The sequence below is a fragment of the Rhinopithecus bieti genome, unplaced genomic scaffold (genome assembly GCF_001698545.2).
Source record: "Rhinopithecus bieti isolate Rb0 unplaced genomic scaffold, ASM169854v2 scaffold_4553, whole genome shotgun sequence".
Lineage (NCBI taxonomy): Eukaryota > Metazoa > Chordata > Mammalia > Primates > Cercopithecidae > Rhinopithecus > Rhinopithecus bieti.
In genome coordinates, this window is record NW_016804694.1 from 4,169,123 (window position 1) to 4,196,109 (window position 26,987).

A 26,987-nucleotide genomic window follows, 5' to 3' on the forward strand; every position below is an offset into this window, starting at 1 on the left:
TCCCACATCATTGACTGAGAAGCCCCTTTGTCAGAGGCTACTGGGCTCTGCTCCTGGGGAGAGAACAGACGGGAATCCTGCTCATGGATGAAGGCCCTAGTGAAGCCGTGGACAGTTGAGGGTGCATATCTCACCCCATTCCAGGAGGTCTTGTCCTGCCATGGCCCGCCTTTGCAGGGATGCAGTGGGCTGTGATGGCTCCTGGAAGTGGCTGTGGCCTCCTGGTCAGAACCTGGGCAAACCCTGAGAAGGAGGTGCTGTGAGCACCTGGGGGAAGCTTCCCTTTCCCTCCCCCACACCCAATAGGTCAACAAGACCCAATATTTCTGCTTCTCAAATGCTTCTAGAATCCATTTCACTTTATTGAAGGTAGGCTTTATACAAATCTTATCTCATTCTCTTGCTTAAAACCCTTCCTTCCATGACTTCACACCAGACTCCTCACATAAAGTTCAACTGGTTTGCCAATCTCGCCCTCCTCATCTCTCAGCTCTGTCTCAATGCTGACTTCTTTTCTTCCTTTAGCAGCTTTGCACATGCTGTTCCCTCCCTATGTGGAGCACTGAGCATCCACCCTGACATCCCTCTCTCCCTCACTGCTCTACCCGTCTCTTCCTCATCTGGCCGATTTCTCCTTCCTCCTCCCTTCCCGGCTTCCCAATTCCTCAGGCCAGGGTGGCTCTCAGAGTACTTTTCCACCTGGCTGGTCATTCTTGTTAGATGTTAACTGAGGTCCTTATTTCCTCAGGAGGACCATGACAAAGTAGAAAGCAAAAAAGTCACTGGCCTTTGTGTCCTGAATCCTAAGCCCTTAGGGGAACTGAAAGGTTTAAGTCATTAAAAAATAAAGGGGGGAGACATTAAAAAAAAAAGTAAACTGGACCATTCCCCACTCCTGTAGTAGCTTGTATTTTTCAAATGTGGCCATGGCCATAGGTTTTTTTTCCACATGCTCTTCCAGAATCTTTCCAGTCAAGAGTTGGATATTTCCTCATCCCATTGAAACTGAGTGGGATGTTGAGACTGCTAGGTGGACAGAAGGTGGCATAAGCCTAGTCTTCCCAGGGTAGGTCATTGCAGCAGTTCAGCTTCTCTCTCCCTTTCTCTCCATACTCACCCATGAAAACCAACTGCCATGTTGTCAGGAAGCCAAAGCTACATGGGGAGGCCACATGTACATGTGCTAAGTTTTCAGCCAACAGCCAGGCATGTGACTGAGTGAATCTTCAGATGATCTTGCCCCAGCCTTCCAGCTTCCCCAGCTGATGCCCAGCAGAACAGAAATGTCCCCACTGAGCCCTGCCTGAATTGTGAATTTTTTTGTTACATCTCCGCAGTAACTGAATCCCACCCTGCTCCTGTCCTTTCCTTGACTTGATAAATACTTTTCCTGGACTAGAAGAAAGGACAGACAGAAAGGAGGTGATGGAAGAAAAGGAGTAGGCAGCATTGACAACAGATATATTCTCCTTCTACCTCATCTGAGGCAGCACTTGAAATAAAGATGGCATTATTAGAAAATAGAGAACATTTTATTATGGCTGGGTGCAGTGGCTCACGCCTGTAATCCCAGCGCTTGGGGAGGCTGAGGCGGGCAGATCACCTGAGGTCTGGAGTTCAAGACCAGTCTGGCCAACATGGAAAACCTTGTCTCTACTGAAAATACAAAAATTAGCTGGGCGTGGTGGCACATGCCTGTAATCCCAGCTACTTGGGAGGCTGAGGCAGGAGAATCGCTTAAACCCGGGAGGTGGAGGGTGCAGTGAGCAGAGATCATGCCATTGCCTTCCAGCCCAGCCGACAGAGCAAGACTCTGTCTCAAAAAAACAAACAAAAACAAAACAAAACAAAACAAAACAAAACAAAAAAAAAAAAAAAAAAAAAAAAAAAAAAAAGAAAAGAAAAGAAAATGAAAGAAGAAAAGAATAAAGAACGTTATATTTTTCCTTTCACATACAGAACTGGGATTGCCTGTTGATGTGTTTTGTCCTTGGCCCCATGTTTGTATCCTCAATAGGCCCTGCCTGTCATTGTCTTGGTCCCTATGACTCCTCAGCTTAGAGTAAGGCCTGTTACAGAGGAGATGCTCGATAAATATATGGTGATCAATGAATGCATCAATGATCAACGACTGAAGGGTGAATGAGTGAAACCCGAAGCCCTGTCATCATGAACTTTTCATAAAGATCTTGGTCATTGATTCAAAGAATACTCATCCTAAGTCAGACTGAGAGACTCTTTTTATAAATAAGGACACTGAAGACTAGGGAGGGCAGGGTTTGGCCCAAGGCCTCATGTCCTGCCAGTGGCAGAGCTGATCTAGAACTTGTCCAGGTGCCCAGCTGATACTCTGCCCATCCATTCCTCACTGGCCCTGACTGCTGGGCCAGTCAGGCCCTGGAAAGGTGGACTGGGTGGCAGTTGTTACCGTGTCTTTTTGTTGTCGTTGTCGTTGTTTTTGTTTTTGAGAGAGTCTTGCTCTGTCACCTAGGCTGGAGTACAGTGGTGCGATCTCAGCTCATTGCAACCTCCATCTCCTGGGTTCAAGTGATTCTCCTGCCTCAGTCTCCCAAGTAGCTGGGATTACAGGTGCTTGCCATCATGCATGGCTAAGTTTTGTATTTTTAGTAGAGACGGGGTTTTGCCATATTGGCCAGGCCGGTTTTGAACTCCTGGCCTCAAGTGATCTACCCACCTTGGCCCCCTCAAAGTGCTGGGATTACAAGTGTGAGCCACTGCGCCTGGCCAATTGCTGTGTCTTTGCTGTCATTGTCTGCCTGGGAGTCTACTGGCTGGGCTGGTCCTGGCCTCTCAGGGGCAAAGGGCAGAGGCAGACAGGGAGCCCTTGTAGGCTGGGGATGGGACCAGGAGGAGGTGCTGTGAAAGAGGACCTGGCATGCAGGTCATCCATAAATATTGGTTGAGTTGAATTGAAATAAACACCCAAATAGATATATAATGACAAGCTTGTATGGTAAGTGCCATGAGATTTCAGGGAGATGTGAGGACCTATGAAGGGGATTCTAGCCTCTTTCTGGGAAGCCCTGTAAGGAGATGGCCTGGAGCTGAGCACTGCTGGGGAGGAGAGTGGGTGTATGGGATGGGGTGAGTGGAGGCTCTGCCCATGTTCTAGGCAGTGTCTGAGGAACCCTGAGAGCTGATACCTACTGCAGAGAGGGGAGAACAGAGTATGGCGACAACAGAGAAGCCAAGGCGGGCAAGGTGGCCTGGAGGCCCTGTCTGGGGTTTTGCACTTTGTTCTGGAAGCAATGGGAAATTATTGAGGCATTTTTGGCAGAGGCAGGACAGACCAGTTCTGTCTTTTTAGAAGGCTGTGACAGCTGTGTGGGGAATGGACGGGAGGGGGCTGTCATGAGATGGAGAAAATGATATGTGAAATGGCGTGGTAGCAGTGAAGCTGGGGAGAAGTGGCCGGAACTTAGAGGTTAAACAATAGGATTTTGCACTGAATTGGCTGTGAGGGGGTGGGAGAAAGAGGTCAAGCATTCATTCATCTACCAGTCAGAAAACAGCTCCTGGGTGCCCACCACACGCCAGAGACAGTCAGGAGCCAGCAAAGTCCCATCCTCCTGAAGTTTATCTTCTAGTGAGCTTTGTTTTCTAAAAAATGGATTTATTGAGATGTAATACGCATACCACACAGTTTACCCATTTAAAGTGTACAAGTCAATGGCTTTTAGAATGATTCATAGATACGCACCAATTTCAACACAGTCTGTTTTAGAACACTTTCTTGTTTCTTGAGACAGGGTCTCCCTCTGTTTCCCAGGCTGGAGTGCAGTGGTATGATCATGGCTCACTGCAGCCTCAACCTCCTGGGCTCAAGAGATCCTCCTGCCTTAGTCTCCTGAGTACTCAGAAACACAGGTGTGTGCCACCATGCTCCACTAATATTTTTCTATTTTTGTAGAGATGGGGCCTCAACATGTTGCCCATGCTGGTCTTGAACTCCTGGACTCAAGCTCTCCTCCCACATCAGCCTCCCAAAGTGCTGGGGTTACAGGCATGAGCAACTACTCCTGGCCACTTTCTTCATCTCAAGAAGAAACCCTGGACCGGGCACGGTGGCTCATGCCTATAATCCCAGCACTTTGGGAGGCCAAGGTGGGTGGATCACCTGAGGTTGGGAGTTCGAGACCAGCCTGACCAACATAGAGAAACCCCATCTCTACTAAAAATACACACTTAGCTGGGCGTGGTGGCGCATGCCTGTAATCCTAGCTACTCGGGAGGCTGAGGCAGGAGAATCACTGGAACCCAGGAGGTGGGGGTTGCGGTGAGCCAAGATCACGCCATTGCACTCCAGCCTGGGCTCGAAATTCCATCTCAACAACAACAACAACAACAACAACAACAACAACAACAACAAAGGAGAAACCCTGTATTCTTTAGTTATCACTTCCCTTTTTTTTTGAGACAGGGTCTCACTCTGTCGCCCAGGCTGGAGTGCAGTGGTGCAATCTCAGCTCACTGCAATCTCTGCCTCCAGGGTTCAAGGGTTCAAGTGATTCTCATGCCTCAGCCTCCCTAGTAGTTGGGATTACAGGCAGGTGCCTGCCACTACACCCAGCTGATTTTTGTAGTTTTAGTAGAAACGGGGTTTCACCATGTTGGCCAGGCTGGTCTTGAACTCTTGACCTCAAGTGATCCACCCACCTTGGCCTCCCAAAGTGTTGGGATTACAGGCGTGAGCCACTGTGCCCAGCCTAGTTATCACTTCCTATTCCACCCCTCTTCCCCCACCACCAGCCCTAAGCAACCACTAATTTACTTTCAGCCTCTATAGATTTCCCTGTCCGGGCCTGTTTTGGAGGTAAGATCATGTTTATGATTTGGGGCATTGTGGTAGAAACTCCTGATTTCCTCCCACTATTCAATCTCTTACCTTTTCATAACATAATCTCACTATTTAGCTGGGCACTTCATCACCTGCTAAGGGACTACATTTCCCAGTTTCCACTGAAGGGAGATGTGACCATGCTACTAAGTTCTAGCCAACGAAATGTAAGAAACTGTTGCACTGGTTCTTTAGTAAAGAAATCTCCTTAACAGGGTGTGGAGTGTGGAGTGTGTTCTTCTCCTCTTCCTCCTTCTTCTCTCTGACTCAATGCAGACCAAATGGCTGGAGCTCAAGCAGCAGTCCTCAACCATGAGATGATGCAGAAGGGGATGATGCTGACTGCTTAGCTCCAGGAGCTCAAAGGAGACCCCGATTCAGAGATAACAATTTGAGAGATACGGAGCTGTAGTTGATTGTTGAAATCTTGGCAGGGTACTTCATGACTTAGGCAGCAAACAGAGAATGAGAAAAGAAGATGGCCTAAGGCTGAGCCTTGAGGAAAGCCAAGGTTTACAGAAGATGAGCTTGCAATGGAGATTCCAAAGGGCTCCAGCCTCCACCGGCCATATTATGGGGTCTCTAGTGTCTCTGTCTGCAACTCCCTTACGTGTAACTATCAAGATTCTTAGAGATTTACTCACCCCTAAAGGCTAAGTGCTGAGTTTCAGCACCAGGGAGAACTGGAGCTGTATAGCCCAAATATGTCCACAAATCTCATGGCCACAGGTCACTATTGCAAACTGGTGCAGCACATTCCTCTCCCTGAATATCTCAAAGGATTTATGCAAATTGATCTGCCTCTTCCCCTAAGCTCAGAACAATGGATGCTTCGTTGCCCAACATTTGAGTAACTACATGCTCTCCAGAAGTGACTCTTTGCCAGACAAAGAGGGACAGTTGTCCTCCATTTCAGGAAGGAAGGAAGAAAGGAAGAAGGGAAAGAAGGAGAGAGAAAGGAACACAGGTGTGGCCAGGTAGGCAGGAGGAAACCCAGGAGACCCACAGCCACACAGATGCCAAGGTGCTGAGAGGGGCAAGTAAGGTGAGGTTGGAAAGTGTCCCCTGGACTTTGTAACATGGAAGTCTGCCCTCGCAGAGATGTTTTGGGGTCAGACTTGGTGCTGGAGTGGGTGAGGAGTGTGGACAGGCGAGGAAGTAGGGTCAGAGGCTGTCTCTGGAGGCACTGTCGGGTGGTGTGAACACCCACGGCTTCCAAGTCAGACTGGAGGCTGGCTTGAATGCTGGCCCTAGCACCACCATCTCACTGAAATGAGTTAACATTTCCAGGGACACGGTAGGTGTTGAGAAAGCAGTAGTTTCATTTCTCTCCCTGTTTCCCACTAAGGGTACCCATGGGCAGTTCCATTCTGTGGGCGTTGGTTACTGTGGGCCAAAATGAAATGTCCAGTGGTACCATGTCTTTCTATCTTCCTCTAGCAGGTCAGTCCAGAAATGTCCTTGTGGCTATTGGAGAAAGGGAAAAAGAGAGAGACAGAATAAATAAGTCAATGTCACAAATACTTTCATTGGCTAAAGCAAATCCCATGGCCAAGCCCATACAGTCTGAGTGAGAAGTCACATGGCAAAGGGTAGGGATCTTGGGAGGGATGAAGAACTGGGGCTTTCTTTAATCTACCATGGCAAAGTACTCTAGCCAGACAAAGAACTTCAGAGAATCACATTTGCATTCCTACAACAGGAAGAAAGAAGGGCTGAAATGGTATGGATGCCCCTCCCTTTAAGGACAATCCCCAGTGTTTGTACACACAATTGCTGACTACATCCTGTTGTAAAAGCTGTGCCCATTCTCCCTTCCTTACATAGTCATAGCATTTAATAATAGCATTAACTGATCATAGAGCAGCTCAACTGATGACTGCATTTTACAGCCTCCTGTAGATGTGGAGCTAGATGTGGTCATGTGACTAAGTTCTAGCCTGTAGAATGTGAATAGATATCATATTTACAGCTACTATTTGTGACCTCCCAGGGACGAAATATGATCTTCCTTTCCCCTTCCACTTGTCTGGGATGTGGGTGTGATGGCAGGAGTGGCAGCAGCCATCCTACATGATGAGATGAGGATCTTATATTGAGAATGATAGACCAACAAGATATAAGGGCCATACACTCTTATGCTATTTTAGAAACAAATACATTTCTCCTTTACTTAGGCTGCTACTATTTTGGGTGTCTCTGGTTTTAGTAGCCAAACCAATATCCCATCTAATACACAACCCATCAGTCACTACTTATCATAAGGCGACACTGCCTCAAGGGAGCCTGGGAAAGTGATCTTTATTCTGGGAAGCCATGTGCCCAGCTGATGACTGGGGGGAACATCATTAATGAGGAAGCGCACATACCCAAGCAAAACCCCAGTCCCAACCACTGAAGGAATAATAGCAACAGTCACTGTGGGTACTTACAGGGGGCTGGGCACTGTGCTGGCCACTTCACCTCCATGTCCTCATTGAATCTGCACAGCTACTCTGAGGACAAGTATTAGAATCTCAATTTTAAAAGTAGGGAGACCGGCCAGGTGTGGTGGCTCACGCCTGTGATCTCAGCACTCTGGGAGGCTGAGGTGGGCAGATCACCTGAGGTCGGGAGTTCAAGACCAGCCTGGCTAACATGGAGAAACACTGTCTCTACTAAAAATACAAAAATTAGTCAGACGTGGTGGTGCATGCCTGTAATCCCAGCTACTTGGGAGGCTGAGGCAGGAGAATCACTTGAACCCGGGAGGCAGAGGTTGCAGTGAGCCGAGATCACGCCATTGCACTCCAGCCTGGGCAACAGAGAGAATCTCCATCTCAAAAAGAAAAAAAAAGTAGGGAGACTCAGGCCCAAGAGTTTAAGAGACTGACCAAGGTCACACAGCTCCTAGGAGTGGAACTGGAATTCAGAGAGGTCTGTCTAGGTCTGTTCATCTCCTAAACCAATGGTTCTCCAAGCATGCTTCCTGGGCCAGCAGGATCAGCATGAAAACTTGTTAGAAAAGCAAATTACCTTAGAAATCAGATACTTGGGGGTGGGGCCAGCGATGTGCGATTGAATAAGCCCTCCAAGTGATACAGGTGCATACTCAGCTTGAGAGCCACTGCTCCAAGCCAAACCGAAAAATGGTGCACATGACTTCACCTCCTCTCTCCCCAGACAAACCCAACCAAGAAGAATAATCTAACCATGACCAGATCTAGACCTCAGTTCACCTGCCGGCCCCGCCCTGGAACTTAGCTTAACTTAAACAAGCAGGGTCTCCTCTGGGTTGGATGAGACCTCCCTCCTCCCTACCAGGGGTAGGCAGAGAGATCATGGCCCCAGGCCCCAGATGGAGTTCTGGGGTGAAAACAGGAGATTCACACAATCTTGGAATCAAGCCCTTTGGGCATCTGATATTTCCTGTCGGATGCATGAATTTTGGGTATCACTCACATTCTCTCTCTCTCCTTCTCCCTCCCTCCATTCTCCCAGTCCCAGGACACTACTGCCCAAGCATAGTTGGTTTCGAGGCAGTGGGAGTTTGTGACATAGGCTTGGGTGGGATGGGGAGTTTGGTCATTTCTGCTTCCTTCCCTGGGCAGGAGGTGATGACGTGATGACTCAGGTTTATTGATGTCTGAGGCAGACCATTTTCTGAGCTCTTTCCATGCATTACCCCATTTATCCTAGCAACCCTGTGTGCGAGGTACTATTACCATCCCCAAGTTAGAGGTGGATAAACTGAGGCACCAACAGGTTAAGCACCTTTCCAGTCTGTCACACAGCAGTGAGCGGAGGAGCTGAGCTCTGAACATAACATGGCTGCATTGTCTGTGCTCTTAGCCGCTGAGCTTTTTAGCCTCTAAATAATAGCTAATGCATTCATAGTTTTTTTTTTTTTTTTTTTTTTTTTTTTTTTTTTTTTTTTTTTTTACATTCCAGGTACTGTTGTAATTGCTTTACATATTTAAAAAAAGTCGGGGAGTGGTATTCTTACCATCACAAGAAGTTAGGAATTTCCAGCAGAGCCTTGGCATTGGTGGATCAAACATTCGTGGTTTGGGTTACTTTTTAGTGACTTGTGTGTGCCTATGTGTGTGTGTGTGTGTGCATGCAAGCCTCTCACCAGGGGAAGCGGGGAAGGCGAGGCCAGAGGTTGTTGCTCTCCCTGTGGTGTCATGTTCTAAAACGAGCCCACACATCACACTTGTGGTTCCTGGGGAAAAAAATAAAACAATCTCCACTACCAGTCAAAACAACAATATTTGTGCGGCTCTGGTAATAACCGCTGGAACCCTCCTCCCTTCTGGCTTGCGGACAGTGCCTTGCCCTCAGCTCACTCTTACTCCCAGGATCCCTGCAGACTTCTTCCCACGAAGCTCATGTTCTTGGGCTCACAGTGGTCTCCTGGTGGCTCACCTGTCCTGGAAAGTGTTCCAGATGGCTTTGGCCTCCACTTTGTGTAGGACTCAGGACTTGAGAACGCAATGCCACCATGTCATTGCTCTCTTCATTTGACCTGTGTGATGCCAGAGTCCGTGGTTCTCCTTCTACCCCTGTGATGGAGTGTTCTGTGTCTCTTCTTCTTCCCCAAGTTCAATTGTTTCCTTCTCTTTCTTCCTTTCTTTTCCATTTCCCTTTCCCTTTCCTTCCCTTCTCTTCCCTGTCTTTGGCATTCCTTCTGTCCCGCCTCATTCCAACTCCACTGCCTAGCTCTTGAGGTTCTTCTGCCTGGCCTACCCTCCCTTCTCTCTACCTGCTGATCAGGGACCAGTTCAGGTCCTCATACCTTGATCCAGCATTTCCTGATGCCTCCAGGCTGACTGTATCACCTCCCCTTCTGACCACCTATGGCTCTCCAGCACTGAGTCAGCCCCACTAGCTCAAGCATTTGAACATTTGAATCACTCTCAACTTACTTGGCATTCATTTAAACATTTATTGTGCACCCACCATTACAAGGCCTGCCTTCTCCTCTGCATGAAAAACTCCTACACATACTTCGAAGCTCACCCAGATGTAACCTCCTTCTGCCTTGGCTTCCCTCTTCCATAGCTGAGTGGGTGTTCCTGTCGGCCCTCATGCCTCCTGGACGTCACAGGAATGGTTGACACATACGTACCAGATGCTGACAGTGTCCTGCCTGCTCTGCACCCACCATGCTCATGTATGTTGCAGGTTTCCAATACACAAATGCTGGGGAGTTAACACCATCCTACTCCAAGTGATGAGGAATGGGATTTGGGGAATATAAGCCCCAGCTTCTCTACCCCTCAGAGCGGACAACTACAAGCCATGCTCTATGCAGGCTTGCAGAGGTCTCCAGTGGTAAGGAGCGCAACTGCCCACAGCGGTCACCTGCTCATTAATGCTGTCTGCATTGCTTCCTTTTTCTTCTCTCGTTTTAATTCCATGCTTCTTGGAATCACTTCCCAAATAAACTATTTGCAGCCAAATCCTGTCCCAGGATCTGCTTCTGGGGAATTCAAATGGAGAAAACAAATCGTATAGAACTTGCACTGTGCCAGACACTACGTTCTTGATTTACATTAACTCATTTCATCCACACAACAGCTTTCCATATAAGTCAGATACCGCTATTAACATTTCTACTTCATATTTGAGGAAACTGAGGCATAAGGAGGCTCAGTAGGAGGCACAAGTGTCCCACTTTTCCTGGAAATAAGGGGGTTCCTTGGAGATGGTACTTTCTCAGGACAGTTTGAGGAGGAGAGGAAAGATGAAATGAGTTGGTCACCCAAGGTGAAGTGATTTGCCAAGGTCACACAGGAGTGGGGGTGGCAGGCCTGGGACTGAACCTGGGCCCACCAGCACAACAAGGACTGCACGGCTTGGTGGGGCCTTTTACATGAATTTGCTTCCCTATTAGATGGCAGGGATCGTGTTTTATCCATTTCTGTGTCTCTAAGTTTTGCACTGAGGCGTTAGACATTGGGGATATAGGGAAAAGATGAGTTAAACACAGCCTCTGCACCTAGGGAGCACCTAGTCAGATGGGGGAGGCACTGTTTCTGATGCCATGAAGCCCCCAGTCTGATGAAGGAGTTCCTTGTGGGGAACATGGTCTGTCACTTCCTGCCCAACTTCTCTGCAGGACTGACAACACAGCTTGAGGGAGTTTCTGTTCCTTTCCTTGTTCCACTGTCCCCACAGGCAAGGGTGACAAGGTCTTCCTGGCCTCCTGCCTGGGTCTCTACCCTCTTGCCATCACTCAGAGCAAGTCACTCCCTAGTCAAGGTGGCTGAATTGATTCTTCCATGGTTTTAATTCAGTACTTTGAGCCCCACTCCCCCAGTGGGCTGCAGGGAAAGAGTAAAAGATTGATGAACTGGGTGTCGGGATCAGTCCTGTCCTTGCTGGGCACAGATGGCACTTTCCAAGGGCCCGTTGAAGAGCATGTAATGAAGAAACTATGTGTGGAGTGTGGGCAGGTCCATGTGCATGAGACAGCAGGACTCCCAGGGATCAGCAACAGCGGGGAGTCGGTACTACCCTGAGGCTGAAGGACAAGGGTGATGCTATTACTTCACCCAGCTGACGCCATGACTCTGGGAGTGCAGTCACTCCTAAAGCCAGGGCCTGCAGAGAGAGGGCTCACACCAACTTAACTTCTCTCTCCTCCTACCTTCCATCATGGCCCCTCTCCGGCCTGATCAAACTGGACGTCAAAGACGGAAGGAGCCCGGTGATCCAGCGCATGGAGTTCAGGGGTTCAGAGAAAGTCAGAATGTGGATGGAGAGAGGGAGCCAAGACAGAGTAACAACTAGAGAGTGGTGCTGAGGACTCACGCCCACCCCTCTGCTCTGGCCCCAAGCCCCTAGGCCAAGAGCCTGACCCTTAGAGGCCTCGGCCAGTGGGCTGGTTGGGAGCTGCTCCCTCCAAAACAGAGCTTTGAAAAATATATTCCTTCCATCCCCACATAATTTCCTGCCCCTCCCAAGTCCACTGGAGGCTAAAAGGCAGGCTGGTCCAGGAGGACTTCTTGGAGGAAAAGGTACAGTTGAGCTTCATAAGCTTCCTGATGAAAAAGGGCAAAGGAAGAGAAACTTGAGATCAAGAGGAAGAAAAGAAGGAGGGGCACAAATATTTTTGAGCCCTATTAAGTATAAGGTAGGACTTGGATGCTTTCTCATCTGTTACCAACTCCCCCACTTCCCTTCCTCCACACTTATCAAAACAATCCTGAGGTTGGTATCAGTTTTCATTTTATGGATGGGGAGACTGAGGCTCAGAGAGATTATGTAACTTCTCAGATGTCACACAGCAAGGGGTAGAGTCAGAATATAGACATACATCTGCCTGAGTCCAGGAAAGAATACATGAGGGTCTATAAAGATGCGGAAAGGTTGGAGTGTGGGCAAAAGCTGAACAGGGTCCTCAACCCATGGGGAAGCAGGGGGCAGAGGGCTCCGTCTGCGGCTCTTGGGAGGGGTCTGGATGGTTTTGCATTCACGTTTCTGGAAGATGTGCTGGTGGGGTGTAGGGAGTAGGTCACAGGGTGGGAGGTACCCAACTCTGTTCGCTTTTCGTGCTGCCAGGCTGTGGGCTGATACAGGGTCCCGGACAGGTTGAGAGAGATTTTGTGATTGGAGTGGGTCAGGGACTGAAAAGCTTGGGGAAAGTCCCCAGGGATGGGCTGAGAAGACCTTGGGGAAGGGTGGGGCTCTCTCCTTGGCCCCAAAGGATGATTTTAGTTGGGGGTGAGTTTTGGCTGATAAGGGGCAAAGGAGGGTCGGGAGATGCAGGATCCAGCCATGCCTCCTGGGGATTGGGAGAGAGCATCGGTGAGGCTGGAGGCTGGGAGCAGCACTGTGTGTGGGTGGCTGGGGGACAGACAGTGGAATGGGAGGCCTGGGGACCTGGTCTCCCCCTCTCTGGGGATACCCAGTGTAGGTGGAGACCAGCACTGTGTGTGGTTTAGGGAGGGTGGAGGAAGGGGGGCCAGTGGGGCCTACTTCAGGGCAGCACACTCCAGGTCTGGAGCCCAGGGGTGCAGTTGGGTGAGGTAAGAGCCGTGGAACTGGAGATGGGAGTCTCAGCATAGCTGTCATCCCTGATGTGAAGGTCCTCTGGCTTCCAAGGAGTCAAGTCCTTTTGTCTGGTCTGGCTCCTCAAGTGAATGGATACCCTTCCCCCAGCCAGGCCTTCAGCATTGGCGAGGCCACGAGGGAGGGGCTCAGGGCCTGGGGAATTTTGTGCAGATTTTCTCTTCTCTTTGCCTCCAGATCCTGTGAGTGTGTGTATGTAGCTGAGAGAGAGAGAGAGACAGATACAGAGACAAGAGAAAGAGAGACTTCCTTCCTCGTATCCAAATGCTTAACACAGGCCCAGGAGGATTGAGATGGGTGGGGTTGGGAACTGCCCTTGTGAAACATGTTTATTAAAACAATCCAGTCCAAGGCTGAAGGAGTAGAAGTAGTAAGATGCAGACTCCCTGATGCCAGCCCCCTTTTACAGGTGAGGAAACTGAGGCACAGAAAGGGGAGTGGCTGGTCGAGATCACACAGGGCTTAAAGGAAGAAAGTCCCTACCTCCCAGGCAAGGGGAATTTATCCCTTGCAGAGGGCCAGCAGCAACTCCTGTGACAACCCACAGGAACGGGTGGCTACCTTTGGCCTTAACATCCACTGAGGACCTCGTTTTCCCATGATAAAACAGCATTACAAATAGTAGTTATTTTCTTATAGAGTTGATAGGAGGAATAAATCACTTACCACAAGTAAAGAGTTTAGAACAGTGCCTGGCACATAATAAGCATTTAATAAATGCTAACAATAAATAATAACAACAATAATAAATAATGATGATAAGGATAAAAGATGCTGCTGTTTTAAAGTGGACTACCCAGTGATGTTGAGTCTGATCTTGCCTCACTGGTCAGAGAGGGCGGGGAGAGGTGGCCCCTGGGGCCAGAGGTCTGCCTGCTCCTGGCATGGTGGGACCCACAGTGGTCAGTCCCTGGGCCCTACATTTGCACACTGGACACTCACTTCCCAGTTTCTGCCTTGAGGCTCCCTGTGAGTCCACTTGCCTTATCCTGGCCAGCAGAGCAATACTATCAGCCTGGGAGCCCCCCAAGGGCAGGGCCCCATCCTGCGTCATCGCTTGCTCAGCCCGCCTGCCTGGCCAGCCCTGAGAGGGGGTCAGCCAAGGCGCTGCCTGCCTCATAGCCACCGGGCCCCAGAGCATCTGCTCTCCTCCTGTTCTTGTCCGCTCAGCCCGGCTGGGAGCGATGATGACAGCTGACATGCACGTGGCGCCTCCTCAAGGCTGACACACACACTTCTCAGTCCTTTGCGTGCACAGTCACTCATCTCGTTCCTGCAGATCGAAGCTGCTCTTATCTCCATTTTGCAGAGGAAACAAATTGCAGATGCAAGATTTGCCCAGGGTCACAGAGCTGGCAAGTGGTGGAACCAGGATTTCAACACAGGCAGGCTGGTTCCAAACTCAGCACCCTTAAGGGCCATGCTCTGAGAGCAGCCCTTTCTCTCCTCCTCCAGACTTTGGGTGACCTGGCTGAGGTGGCGAGAAGCAACGAGTTCCTTACTGCAGACTGTGCAACAGCTTTCTTGGGCTGTCTCCCTCATGTTGTCACCACGCCTACCTTCCCTCCCTCGTGCTTGTGGCCTCACTGTCCATTCTGTTTTGTGGTTTCTATACTGAGGTCTGATACTGTTTTTGTACATTTCCCACATCCAGACCTCTCCAGGTGGCTCCCAACATGACTTCTTAACACCCGTCCCTACCCTATTCACCTTTGTCCCCTCCCCACTCCCCCTCCCACCTCCTGGGTGTAGACTTCAGAGTTCCAGCTATTCTTTTCATTGGCTGAGAAGCAGACAAAGAACTGGTCAAGAATGAGCCTTCCTCTGGGCACCCCAGCAGCCCAGGTTGGTTCCTTCTGGGGCAAGCATTTCTGAGCATGAGGGTGGGTGTGGGCACGGGAGTGAAGGCTTTGTGGGAGAATCCAGTGGGGCCAGGCATGAGGACAAAGAGGTCTGAGGTGAGATCGAGTTGGGACCACAGTGACTAAGCCAACACACTGGCCTGCTCCTTGCTCCCAGGAGGAACAGTTTTGATTTGCTAGGTCCTCTTTCTAGAGTGTGTTAAGTACAAAGCATGCCACTTCCACACTTCGGCAATCTCTTCCTCCCCTCCGTTTTCCTCTGTCCAGCCTGTGGGCCTTAGGACGTGGGCATAGGCTCTGTTGTTTACTCTCTGGTGCTGCCCCTGGGTCTGGCCTTCGTCCACACGGGGCCAGGATAGATGGCGCAAGTGAGATGGTGTAACGGCCTTTACTCCTTCCTTGGCCAAAGGGTTGACGCTGACCCAGTTCCAAGATGGTCACAGGGAGGGGCCACATGGAACTCCCTGGGTCCCTGGGATGCCACCTGCAAGATGGGTGGAGGGAATGGAATCACAGGTGCCCACTGAGGCCAAGAGCCCAGCTGCCCCAGGTGACCTCAGGTGTTAGCTGGTACTTCCAGGAGCTCTGGCTGTGCTTATACGTGTGTATGGTGGAAACCACTGTGTTATGTGCTGTCTTAGTAGCAACCCTCGGTAACACTCCGCAAACAGAAGTAGCCTTTGCAAACTCTACCCGGCTTTGCAAACCGTTGTTGGAGCCTTAAAATGCATTGGGGCAGGGTGAGTCAGGAGGAGTCCACTGGCTTGCCCCTGGCTTTTCTGTGGTATGAATGAGCCACAGAGTAAGGATTCAGCAGCTGGACTGAGACCAGCCACCTGCTGGCTGTATCGGCCCTGAGAGTTATCGGCAAATCTTTACCAAGTTTACCTGGTGGCTCTCTGAAGGTGTAGGGGGCTGGCAGTCCAGCCTTCAATCCGTTCTTGCCACTAGCCCTGGACAAACTCACCCCGGGAGAAGGTAGTTTCACTCTGTGTAGGTTCCAGTCTCAGATGCTGCCTTTGTCTCTGGGTATACTTAGAATTAGGTTTGGTTATGAATGACAGAAAAACCCAAATAATGGTGTTTTATATAAGATGTTTACTTCTCTCTCACATAAAGGAGGTCGGGTGATATTCCGTCCAGGTTCCTTAGGATGGCTCTGTGATCATCAGTGATACAGACTCTTCCTATCTTATTGTGCCACCAATCTCAAACATTGCCTCTACTTCATGGTGCTGTATGGCTGCCAGAGCTCCAGCCACCATATTGGCATTGCAGCCAGCTAAAGTAAGGAAGTGGGGAAGAAGGGCATGCCTCCCCCCACCTGAAAGTCACATCCCATGTCACCCAGGACATGTCTCTGTATATCCTATTGGGCAGAATTAATCATATAGCTGCACCTAGCCTCAAGGGTGGATGGAAAATGTAGTCTTTAGTTTGGGTGGACATGTGCCAAGCCTAAAATCAGGGGTCTTGCTACTGATTAGGATGACCATACAAAGAATGGAGTATAACTAGCTGTCCTTGCAACAGCCTGCAGCCTGAGCAGAAGGTTCCAGATGCTGTATAATTCCCATAGGTCCCTCTGGATAGCATTCTTGCTGTGGGGAGTGGGACTCTGGCTCCTGGTCGGGGCCCTGTCTCCAGCTTTGGGACTTGAAGTCTTCCTTGGAGCTGTGGTGGTAGCAGGAACATACCCTCCCTGGAGTCTCCAGCTGGGAGAGGATGAGTTTGATGATCAAGGCCAGCCATGCCATCCCAAAGAGGATCCACAGGGACACCATGTTCTTGTACCACAGTGGGTACCTCCGGGAGGGGTTCATCCCTGGGGAAGTGGCAAGGTCAGAGGATGGAGGCCTGGGGAAGTCAGGACCACGTTCCTCAAACAGAAACAGAGATACATGGTTTGATTCATATAAGCAAGTTGAGGGGTCAGTGGGACAGAACATGGAGATTCCTAGCCTCATGGTCACCTGCAAAGGATCCCAGAAAGCCTCCCTGGATTGGCACTCGGGTTTAGGAGCCACATTTCCTCTTTGTCTTTCTGAGGGAATCTGTTTATGCTCCATCCCAGCAGTTCTCAAAGTGTGGTCCCTAGGGCTGGCAGCATCAGCATCCCTGAGAGCTTGTTGGAAATGCAGATGATGGGGCCCCTACCCCAGACCTACTGGATCAGAAACCCTGGGCATAGGCCCAGCAATCTGTATTTTTTGTTTTGTTCTGTTTTGTTTTGCAGATGGAGTCTCACTCTTGTTGCCCAGGCTGGAGTGCAACGGCGTGATCTCGGCTCACTGCAACCTCCGCCTCCCAGGTTCAAGCGATTCTCCTGCCTCAGCCTCCCAAGTAGCTGGGATTACAGGCACCTGTCACCACAATCGGTGAATTTTTTGTATTTTAGTAGAAATGGGATTTCACCATTGTTGCCCAGGCTGGCCTCAAACTCCTGAGCTCAGGCAATCCACCTGCCTCAGCCTCCCAAAGTGCTAGGATTACAGGCGTGAGCCACCGTGCCCGGCCAGCAATCTGTTATTTTAACAAGCCTCCAGAGGATTTCAATGTCCGCTCTAGTGTTTGCCAGTCTCTGTTTGGTTTTCTTGTATCTGAAAGGAGGCAGCTTGCTGGAGCCAAGGGATTTGGGAAGAACACCGGAATATGTTGGGAACCACCGGAATATGTTTCCTGACTCGGTTCTTCAGTCACCTGTCTGAACCTCCTTCACCTGTGAGATGGGGAATATGACTGTATCCCTTTGGCTTTTAGGATGAAGTCGAAATCCTCAAGGCCCTCTGCCCGCTTCTGCAGCACCTCTCCCCTCTGACTGCCTGGTCATTCTGGTCTTTTTCCCATTGCCCTGTCTATCATTCTTCCTGCCTCTGGGCCTTTGTACTTATGGCTTCTCAGTTCCAAATGCTCTTCATTTTCCATTTTTCTTGGGCTGGTTACCTTCCCTCATCCTGCAGACCTCAGTTCAGACATTCCTCCCTACAGACCACGTTGGGTTCCTCTGTTACATGTGCTGCTCTCATGGCCTATGGGTGTCTGCTGGGAAAGTTACTTCCTCATCTGTAAAATGGAGACAGTAAGAGTCCTCCTCCTATGACTGTTGGGAGGATCACATGGGCTGATGCAGCTCAAGTGCTCAGAATGGTGCCTGGCACATAACAGGTGCCCAAGACCTATAGGTGGTTGTTGGTTTCACTCACCACCACACGCCCCCAACGAAGTTGGTGCTGGGTAAGTATGGCAGAGGGAGGGGACTGATGGGAGCTGCTGTGAGTCTTAGGTAAATCTTGCCAAGGATTTGCTCTATCATTTAGTTCCCTCCCTGGAGGTCTGTGTTGCCTCCCTCATCAGAATGGAATCATTCAAAGGGTAGACATCTCCCCTCCTATTTCTTCGTCATCCTTTTCTGTCGTTGCTCCCTGTACCATGCCTCTGTTTACTCCTCATCCTGTCCCGCTGGCCCTAAGACAGCCTCTCTTTCCAGGTCCCCCAAGGCTGGGCCCCTCTCTAGGACCCCCACATGGGATGAGGCTGCCACCTGGGAGCTGACCTCTGCTGCCTGGCAGGAGCTGGGATTGGATTCGGCTGATTGGGTTATGGGGCCATGATTCCGCCGATGGTCCCAAATGAGATCAGGCGGTGAGCTGGCTTTCTGGCCCTGCCACCCGCCAGCTTGGCTTGCTCCTGGAGACAGAGGGGAGGAGGTGCTCTTCTCCCCTTTTTATTTTATTTTTTTAAGCTGAAATCATAAGTGGCAGGAGACCTGGCAGCTGGCAAGGCGCTCAACTGAGCTACAAATGCAATTGGGAGGCTCAAGGGCTATGGGCTGGCGAGGAGCAGCCGGCTGGGACCTGGGGGTGGCTCTGGCCACAGCCTTCAGGTAGAGGAGTGGCTATGAAGACAGCGCCTCCTGTGGCTGCTGATGCAGGGATGTGAACACCCAGTAGCCAAGTGGTGGACCTCAGTATCCCCATCCAAGAAAGGGGTTGTCCCTGTTACTGGAGGACAAGGAGAGCTGAGAGGTTTGAGGAATAGGCATGGAAGACTCTGAAACACGGGTGGTGTGAAGGGCCCAGGCTTGGGAGTTTATCCTAGACTTGCCCTGACTCACTTGCTCTATGACCTTATGCAACTCCCTTCCCTCCTCCAGGCCTCAGTGTCTCCATTTACATAAGGCGGATCCCTTGAAGGTAAAGCAGTTGGGGCTCTCATTGTGGTGACCTGCTACGAGGCACTGCCACGACTGCAGAGGGGCCCAGGAGGTAGCAAGTCTCTGGAGATGTGGTGAAGGGGCAACTCTGCCCACTGCAGTGGCTGCTGGGCAGGAGTGCTCTTGCCCATCCTTGTCCCAGGCCTGGGCAGTCCCTCTGGGCTTAAAGCCTGGACTGGGTCTCCTCAGTCAGATTGTATTGGTAGGAGGGGGGTTACAGATTTTGGACTTTATCCTACAACTATGGGAAAACAATGAAGATCTTCAGAGGAGTTGGGCAGGTGACTTCATAGCTTTTGTAATTTTTAAGGTCATAAGAGCCAACAGGGGACAAGGAGAGAGGCTGCACAAGCCCATGGGTGCCATCCTTATTATGCTCTGTGTAAGTAGCAAAACTATAGGATTGTGCAGTGCCCAACCTGTGCAGCTATATGCAACAACCCTGCCTGGACTAGGGAAATGGCAGATTGGAGATAGAGAAGAAATGACAGATCTAAGAATCATACTCTAAGCTGCGAGGGTGCAGGTATGGCCCTTGGAGCTACTGGGCTCAGCTGCCCTGAGACACACCTCTCTACTCTGAGGGTAAAGGTGGGAGCATGACCCAGTTGGAAGAAATCTTCCCAAGAATTTCCTTCCAGAGCAACAGACCTCCTAGGATAAGGGAGGATAACGGAGATCAAGAAGGGGGCAATGTGAGGCCCCAACACCTGACCCTTCTTCCTGGGAACCTTGCAAACAGGCTAGACAGCACTGAGGAGCTCTAGGGATTGCCTCATTTTATAGGCAGGAACACTGAGGCCCAGAGAGGAGACATTTTAGGTGGTCTGGAAAGAGTATGAATTTTGGAGTCAAACAGATAAAGATTCATATCTTACTAGCTGTGCAATCTCAGGCAGATGGCTCAGCCTCTCTGAGCTTCAGCTTCCTCCTCGGTAAAATGGGGGTGACAATTGTTGCTGTAGGTTGCCTGAGGAGTTAGCTGATTATTACTTTGGTAAAACTTCATTCTTCCAGGCTGGGTTCTGTCGCTGAAGGAGTGAAGAAGGGCAAGGCCTCCTCCCCGCGTTAGGGTCCGGGATCAGAGGGAGGGCACGAAGCCCCTCGAGGCTAGCGCGGTGGTGGTGCCAGCGGCACCTTCAGGGACAGGAAGGGGCGGTGATGAGGCTGAGCTGGGGCGCAGCCACTCCGTCACGGCACAGCATGTCCCTCCACTGCCATCTGCTGGTCATCGGCCTCAGCCTGATTACACAAGGCTGCTGGCTTTTGGGGCCGGTGTAGTACCACTGATTAAACCCACCCTGGGTCCACTGATCATGAGACCCTTTCTTGCTGGCACTCAGAATCTGCCTGCCAACTGTTTTCCCACAGGGCTCTGGGGAGGCTGGGGTTCCAGGAGTCTCCTGGACGCTGCTGCCTGATCCGCGGGTACTGTGGCCTCCAGTCCAGGAGCAGTGCGACGGACTGGCGTTCCGTGGGGAGAGAATGAACTGGGGAAGGGAAAGCATGGGGCAAGCATGGACCGGGGAGGGAGGCCGGGACTCCCGTCATGTGGGGCCTTCTAAGCACAACAGGTGGGCCCCTGGACGTGTCGGACCTCTCCGCGTTGGTCAAGAAGGGCTGGAGCGACCTCAGCCCCGTCACACAACAAAGGGGGGTAGGACAGTGTCTCCGGATTTGGGGCCTAAAAGCCCCCACATGGCGTGCACACAGCAGGTGCGCCAGCTGCGGGAGCAGATGAGTGAGAGGTGTAGGCAGCCATATGTCCCCGCCAGCCCACCGCCGGGAACTCTCACCAATAACGTAGTCGCCAAAGCCCACGGTGCTGAGGGTAATGAAGGCGAAGTAGAAGCCCTCCATGTAGCTCCAGCCCTCCATGTGGGAGAACAGCAGGGGTGGCAGCAGCAGGAAGAGCAGGAGGCCCGAGAGAAGGGCGCCAGAGCCCGCCAGCCACCGCGCCTTGCCCGGGTCCTGTGGGTACAACAGTGTCCCCAGGCCTCCTGTGGCCTTTACCCCATGAATGGGAGCCGAGGGAGCTGGAGGCAGGCCAGAGCTCTCCCCAGTAAGAAGGGGGCTCTTTACCTGGTCCGTATTCTCCAGGTTCCCTGCCTGGAGCCTGTGCCCCGTGTCCTTCCTATCTGCCCAGTCCCACCCGGCTTCCACCACTAATGTCCTTTTTCACTGAGGACTCTATTCTGACCAGTGACCCCCAATCCCATCACAACCCCACCAGTAACCCCTGGTCCCACCTCTTGTCATTAGTAACCCCAATTCCCACCGCAGACCCTCATTCAGGAAGTGACCCATCCCCACCCTATCCAGCAGCCTCCTCACCTGCCAGGTGCCCCCCAGCCTGCTGGAGCAGTGGTTTACTCCCTGCTGCATGAGATGCCCCAGTCGGTTGAGCACCACGAGGTTGAACGGGATCCCCACAAGGGCAAAGAAGATGCAGAAGAGGCGGGCGGCCATCGTGTTGGGGCTCAGGTTGCCATAACCTGAGGTGAGAGGGGGCACTCAGGGGACCTTTCCAGCCCAGCCCTGTCCACTCACCACCACAGCCCCACTCCTGGGCCCAACCCCCAGGACCCTCATTCTAACCACTGCAGATGTGGGCAGCTGATACTTGCCAAGGCCCTCCTTTTCTGTCCTGGGCACTGTGCAGGGCACCCTGTACATTCATTCCCTCAGTGCACCCTCAAACCATCCTTTCAAATCAGAATTATGTGCCATACTTTCCAGGCCGGAGAAGCTCTAGGAGGCTAAGCTACATGCATGGGCTCAAACCCACCAAATGTGAGTCTCCTCTTCCTCTCTTCATGTCCTCCCTCTCTGGGTGGGCAGAGGCATGCTGGAGGGGGCAGAGCCTCCTGCTGTTGCACTCTCAGGATCTACTGTGCCATTCAGGCTGAGGCCATGCTGTCTCCACGCGGCTCCCAGCCCTGCTTGGGCACAGTGGGGCACTGAAGCTGGTCATCCCTGCCCAGTGCAGCACTCCTCTTGCAACCTTTGCTCTGGGATCCCCATGGCCTGGCCCAGACTTTCTCACAGCCACACTGCAGTGAGCAGCTCTTCCCACTCCAGTCTCCTTTCTTCCCTCTCTCCTTTCACAGGTATCAGGGCTGCTTGCAGTCTGAGACTTTTGCCATTAATTCCTGTTTCTTCTCTTTTATCCTTCAAAGTCTCCCCTCAATATATCTTTTGTGCATCTAATTCTGTCTTGATATCTGATTCCTGGAGGACCCAATCTAGCACAATGGGGCTCCCTCATAAACCTCAGTGGGAGGCAGGGACAGACGGTAAGTCATCAGCTGCCTAGGGGAGGAGGTAGAAGTTGGAGGGGGAGGGTCTCTGATCAAGATAGGGAGGTGGAAAGCTAGGGAAGGAAAAGATGTTCACAAAAGATTCTATCCATCTGGACATTCTTTTCTCCTCCAGCTCTGCCTCCACCCTTCTTGATCACCACCACAGTCTTGTCTTACTAAAATGCAAACCTGATTAGATCATCATTGAGTCTCCTGTCTGCTGGGGAAAGTCCAAGCTCTCGCCTAGCCTTTCTCTGAGACTCGTCTGGTGCCCCCACTTCCCCAGCTCCAGCCACATTGCCGGCCTGCAGAACTCTCCAGGTCCACCGTGCCTCTGCACCTTTGACCACAAGGCTTCCTCTATGAAGAGTGTCTCCCCTCCTTGCCCACATAAATATAAATGACCCTTTTAGTCCTTGACTCTCCAGTGCAGCTGCTCCTCATCCAGGACCCCCTCCAGCACTCTCCCTTGCACTGTGTGAGAAAGATTTGTTTCCATGTCTGCCTCTTCCAAGTATATCAAGTATACGCTCTGAGCCCCTCAAGAGCAGGGACTGGGTCTTTTTTTTTTCTTTTAGACGTAGTCTCACTCTGTTGCCCAGGCTGGAGTGCACTGGCACAATCTTGGCTCACCGCAACCTCTGCCTCCTGGGTTCAAGCTGTTCTGCCTCAGCCTCCTGAGTAGCTGGGATTACAGGCATGTGCCACCACGCCCAGCTAATTTTTGTATTTTTAGTATAGACAGGGTTTTGCCATGTTGGCCAGGCAGGTCTCGAGCTCTGACCTCAGGTGATCTGCCCGCCTTGGCCTCCCTAAGTGCTGGGATTACAGGCATGAGCCTCCACACCCGGCCTGGGACTGGTTCTTAATCATCATATTCTCAGCAAGTGGCAAAGAATCTGACCCTTAATAGCTGCTCTTCACTATATGTGTGTTGACTGCGTAAAGAATGGGTGAATGAATGAATGAGGAAATACAAAAATGAAGGTGTCAGTAAATAAACAAATGCCTCTCATTCTGCCTCCTATCACTGCCTAACATTCTTACTTGCCCAGATGGGGTCACTGTGCCCACACACCCTACACTTGTCTGTACTATATTGAAACCAGTGTTTACATCCACCCCCATCTTACTGAGGGGTCCCAAGAGAGGCCAAAGTATGTAAAAGTCCAGAGCATGTGCTTTGGAGTCTGGTGCACCTCCTAGGTTTGGATCCCAGCTCAGCTTCTTGCAGGCTGTGGGACCTTGGGCAAGTGGCTCGATCTTTCTTTCTTTCTTTTTTCTTTCTTTCTTTCTTTCTTTTTTTTTTTGAGACGGAGTCTTGCTCTGTTGCCAGGCTGGAGTGCAGTGGTGCGATCTCAGCTCATTGCAACCTGACTTCCTAGTTCAAGCGATTCTCCTGCCTCAGCCTCCCGAGTAGCTGGGATTACAGGCACATGCCACCACGCCCAACTAATTTTGGATTTTTAGTAAAGATGGGGTTTCACCATGTTGGCCAGGATGGTCTCAATCTCCTGACCTCGTGATCCGTCCGCCTCGGCCTCCCAAAGTGCTGGGATTACAGGTGTAAGCCACCATGCCTGCCCAATAATTGCATCTTTTTTCTTTTCTTTTTTTTCTTTTCTCTTCCCTTCTCTTCTGATCTCTTCTCCCTCCTTCCTTCCTTCCTTCCTTCCTTCCTTCCTTCCTTCCTTCCTTCCTTCCTTTTCTTTCTCTCTCTCTTTCTTTCCTTTCAGCTTGACCTTTCTGAATGCTACTTCCTCCTGTAAAATGGGGATGCTGACATCCACCTACAGTGGGGGGTAACAATGAAATGAGGAATCGAGGTACACTGTAGAAGAGAATGTGAGCCTGCAAGCATCTGGTATATACAAGGTGCTAAATGTCTGTTAAATAAATGAATGATGGAACTCCAGTGAACTGGCTTCTGGTCTGAGGACTTCAGAAGCCTCTTGAGTCTCCATCTACCTTCCCCTCTGGCCTTTATGGGTTTTCTCTTCTAAAGAAGAGAGTTCTTTCTGCAGGCATCTAAGGCGAGGTAAACCTCCTACTTTCCACCCACCTCTCTGCCTGCCTCCTCACCAACCTCTCCTTCTCCAGCTGTAGGTCCTGCCAAGTTCCATCCTCTCTTCCTGTTTTTTTTTTTCCCCCATTCAGTTTTCACCAGTGGGATGGGGACACTAAGATTCCAGCTCTGAAAGGAGCCCCATAGAGAGGCCTACAGCGTTCTCAGGCTGACATTAAATGGTTTTTATTCCTCCCCATTATTCTCAGCCATCCCTCAGGTCAGCAAAATCAGCAGATGTCAATGATCCTACCTGTCCACAGGTGGGATGTCACCTACCTGTTGAACACTGGGTAGCCACAGCCCCACCCAATCCACCTCTCACTTCAGCATGTCTCCTGACTGTCACCTTGCATCTTGCTGGGATCCCTGGGCATCCTGCAAGGACCCTACAAGTCTTTCTATGATTGGTCTCCTCTGTACTCTCTCTGAATGCAGCTCCTGTTTCCAACCCTCTCCACCTACCTGGACCTCCTTACTGCTCCCAAACATACAAGTCACACTCCCACCTCAGGGTCTTTGCACTTGCTGGCAGAGGATTCTCTCCTCAGATATCAGCAGTTTGTTCCATTATTTTAGTCATGTCTTTGCTTCAATGTTACTGTATCAGTGAGTCCTTGAATGGCCACCCCATCTACAATAGGTGCCCCCATCACTATGAGACCCCTTTAACTAGCTTTACCTTTCTCTAAGCACACCCCACTACCTGGTTATTGTCCATGTATCTGTTTAATGTGTGTCCCCTCACACTAGAATGTCAGCTCCCCAAGGGCTGGGACTTGCTAATTTTGGCTACCATTGAATCCTCAACACCAATGTCTGGCCCACACTAGGTACTCTATTGATTGATTGATTAATTGATTGATTGAGGCAGAATCTTGCTCTATTGCCCAGGCTGGAGTGCAGTGGCACAATCTCAGCTCACTGCAACCTCTGCCTCCCAGGCTCAAGCGATTCTCGTGCCTCAGCCTCCCAAATATATGGGATTACAGGCACCCGCCACCACGTCTGGCTAATTTTTGTATTTTTAGTAGAGATGGGGTTTCACCATGTTGGCCTGGCTGGTCTCCAACTCCTGGCCTCATGTGATCCACCTGCCTCTGCCTTCCAAAATACTGGGATTACAGGCAAGAGCCACCGTGCCTGGCCTTCAATTTATTTGTTGAACAAATGGATGGATGAATGAGAGAACCAATGAGCAAGCCAGGAATGGAGTTCATAGATGAGTGATTTCTGGGCTCAGACCTGTCCCACTGGCCCAGAGGTATTTGTGTTAGGGCTTGGAAAGTACTGCCCTTACAGGGTGCTGGTCCCAGGGTAATGGGGTTGCTGAGGAGGCTGCCCTCCGCTGAGCCTCTCAAAATACCCCTTCTTCCTTTGTGGCATTCCAGATGTACCTCATTTCCCATCTCCCTCTCCTTCTCTCTCCAAATTCCTCCCATGTGTATGTGCATACATGTGTGGTCAGCGTCACAGAACCCTCACTCCCCTCCTGTTCACTCCACAATGGCTAGTCAACTCTGCTGCTCATTAGCCATATGACCTGGAGGAGATGGTGCCCATCTGTGTCCCCATCTGTGACATGAAAATAGGCTGGATGCAGTGGCTTACGCCTGTAATCCCAGCACTTTGGGAGGCCGAGGTGAGTGGATCACTTGAGGTCAGGAGTTTGAGGCTAGCCTGGCCAACATGGTAAAACCCTTCTCTACTAAAATATAAAAATTAGCCAGGCACTTTGGCAGGTGCCTGTAGTCCCAGTTACTTGGGAGGCTGAGGCAGGAGAATCTCTTGAACCCGGGAGGCGGAGGTTTCAGTGAGCCGAGATCATGCCACTGCACTCCAGCCTGGGCGACACGGCAAGACTCTATCTCAAAAAAGAAAGAAAGAAAATAAGACCTATCCTTGGAGGTTGCCATAGGAACAAATTGAAATCTTAAATGTCAAAGTGTCCAGCACAGTGCCTCGTACAAGAAGACCACGGGTGTTTCCTCAGGTGTACTGTGTTGGGGAGGTGGGGCAGGGCCCTCCTCTCTCTGCCCTCCTCACCCTCACAGCTGGTTGAAACTGAGTGGAGAGGAAAGGACAGAGGCATAATCCAGGCTAGGGGTGGTAGAGTTGGGAAGAGAGGTAGCAAAACTCTGAATTTAGTGGGTCAAAGTCACAGGCCTGGGGAAGAGTGTGGGAGATGTGGGGTTTGCAGACTAAAGGACCCCCAAATCTGGGAGGCCTGGCCTATGGTGACTGTGTTTTAAGATTTCCTGCTACCCTGGAATTCAATACGTGCCTGGTGAATGCATATTTAATGGAATTCCTTAACGTGGCAGTATTTACTGAGTGGCTGCTGTATGCTGGGCCTTGTAATAGACCCTTGGGGATGTAAAGATGAATCAGTCCATCCTGCCAGTCCTTCAGGGGATCAGGGCCCCTGGGGTCTGAGGTACCTCCGAAGCATGCTTGTCTCAAGGACTGCCCAAGCTTCCATGTAGCTCTGAGGTCTGCTTTCAAGAAGTTCTGGCCAATTTAAAACTAGATGGAGAATCCTCTGGGTGTTCTTGCCTTACCCCACCCTGTGGGGAGGCTGGGATACTGGTGTCCTGGAGAGAGGATCCTGACTGGCTAGGAGGTGGGG

At 50.8% G+C, this 26,987-nt stretch overlaps 1 protein-coding gene across 2 annotated transcripts in view; it reads right to left on the reverse strand.

The window, feature by feature from the left end:
- Positions 1-15,856: 15,856 nt before the first annotated feature.
- The window catches only part of KCNK17 (potassium two pore domain channel subfamily K member 17), a 15,783-nt gene continuing 4,652 nt past the window's right edge, over positions 15,857-26,987 (reverse strand). Inside the window, exons 3-5 of one of the 2 annotated variants that reach the window (XM_017870160.1) lie at positions 21,326-21,486; positions 20,788-20,962; positions 15,857-16,603 (exon numbers count right to left, since the gene is read on the reverse strand). In XM_017870160.1, coding sequence (XP_017725649.1) covers positions 16,293-16,603; positions 20,788-20,962; positions 21,326-21,486 — 647 coding nt within the window. In that variant the 3' untranslated portion in view covers positions 15,857-16,292. Of the gene's footprint in view, positions 16,604-17,304; positions 17,397-20,787; positions 20,963-21,325; positions 21,487-26,987 lie in introns of those variants that run through there. The other variant, XM_017870161.1, reaches the window with a different exon arrangement.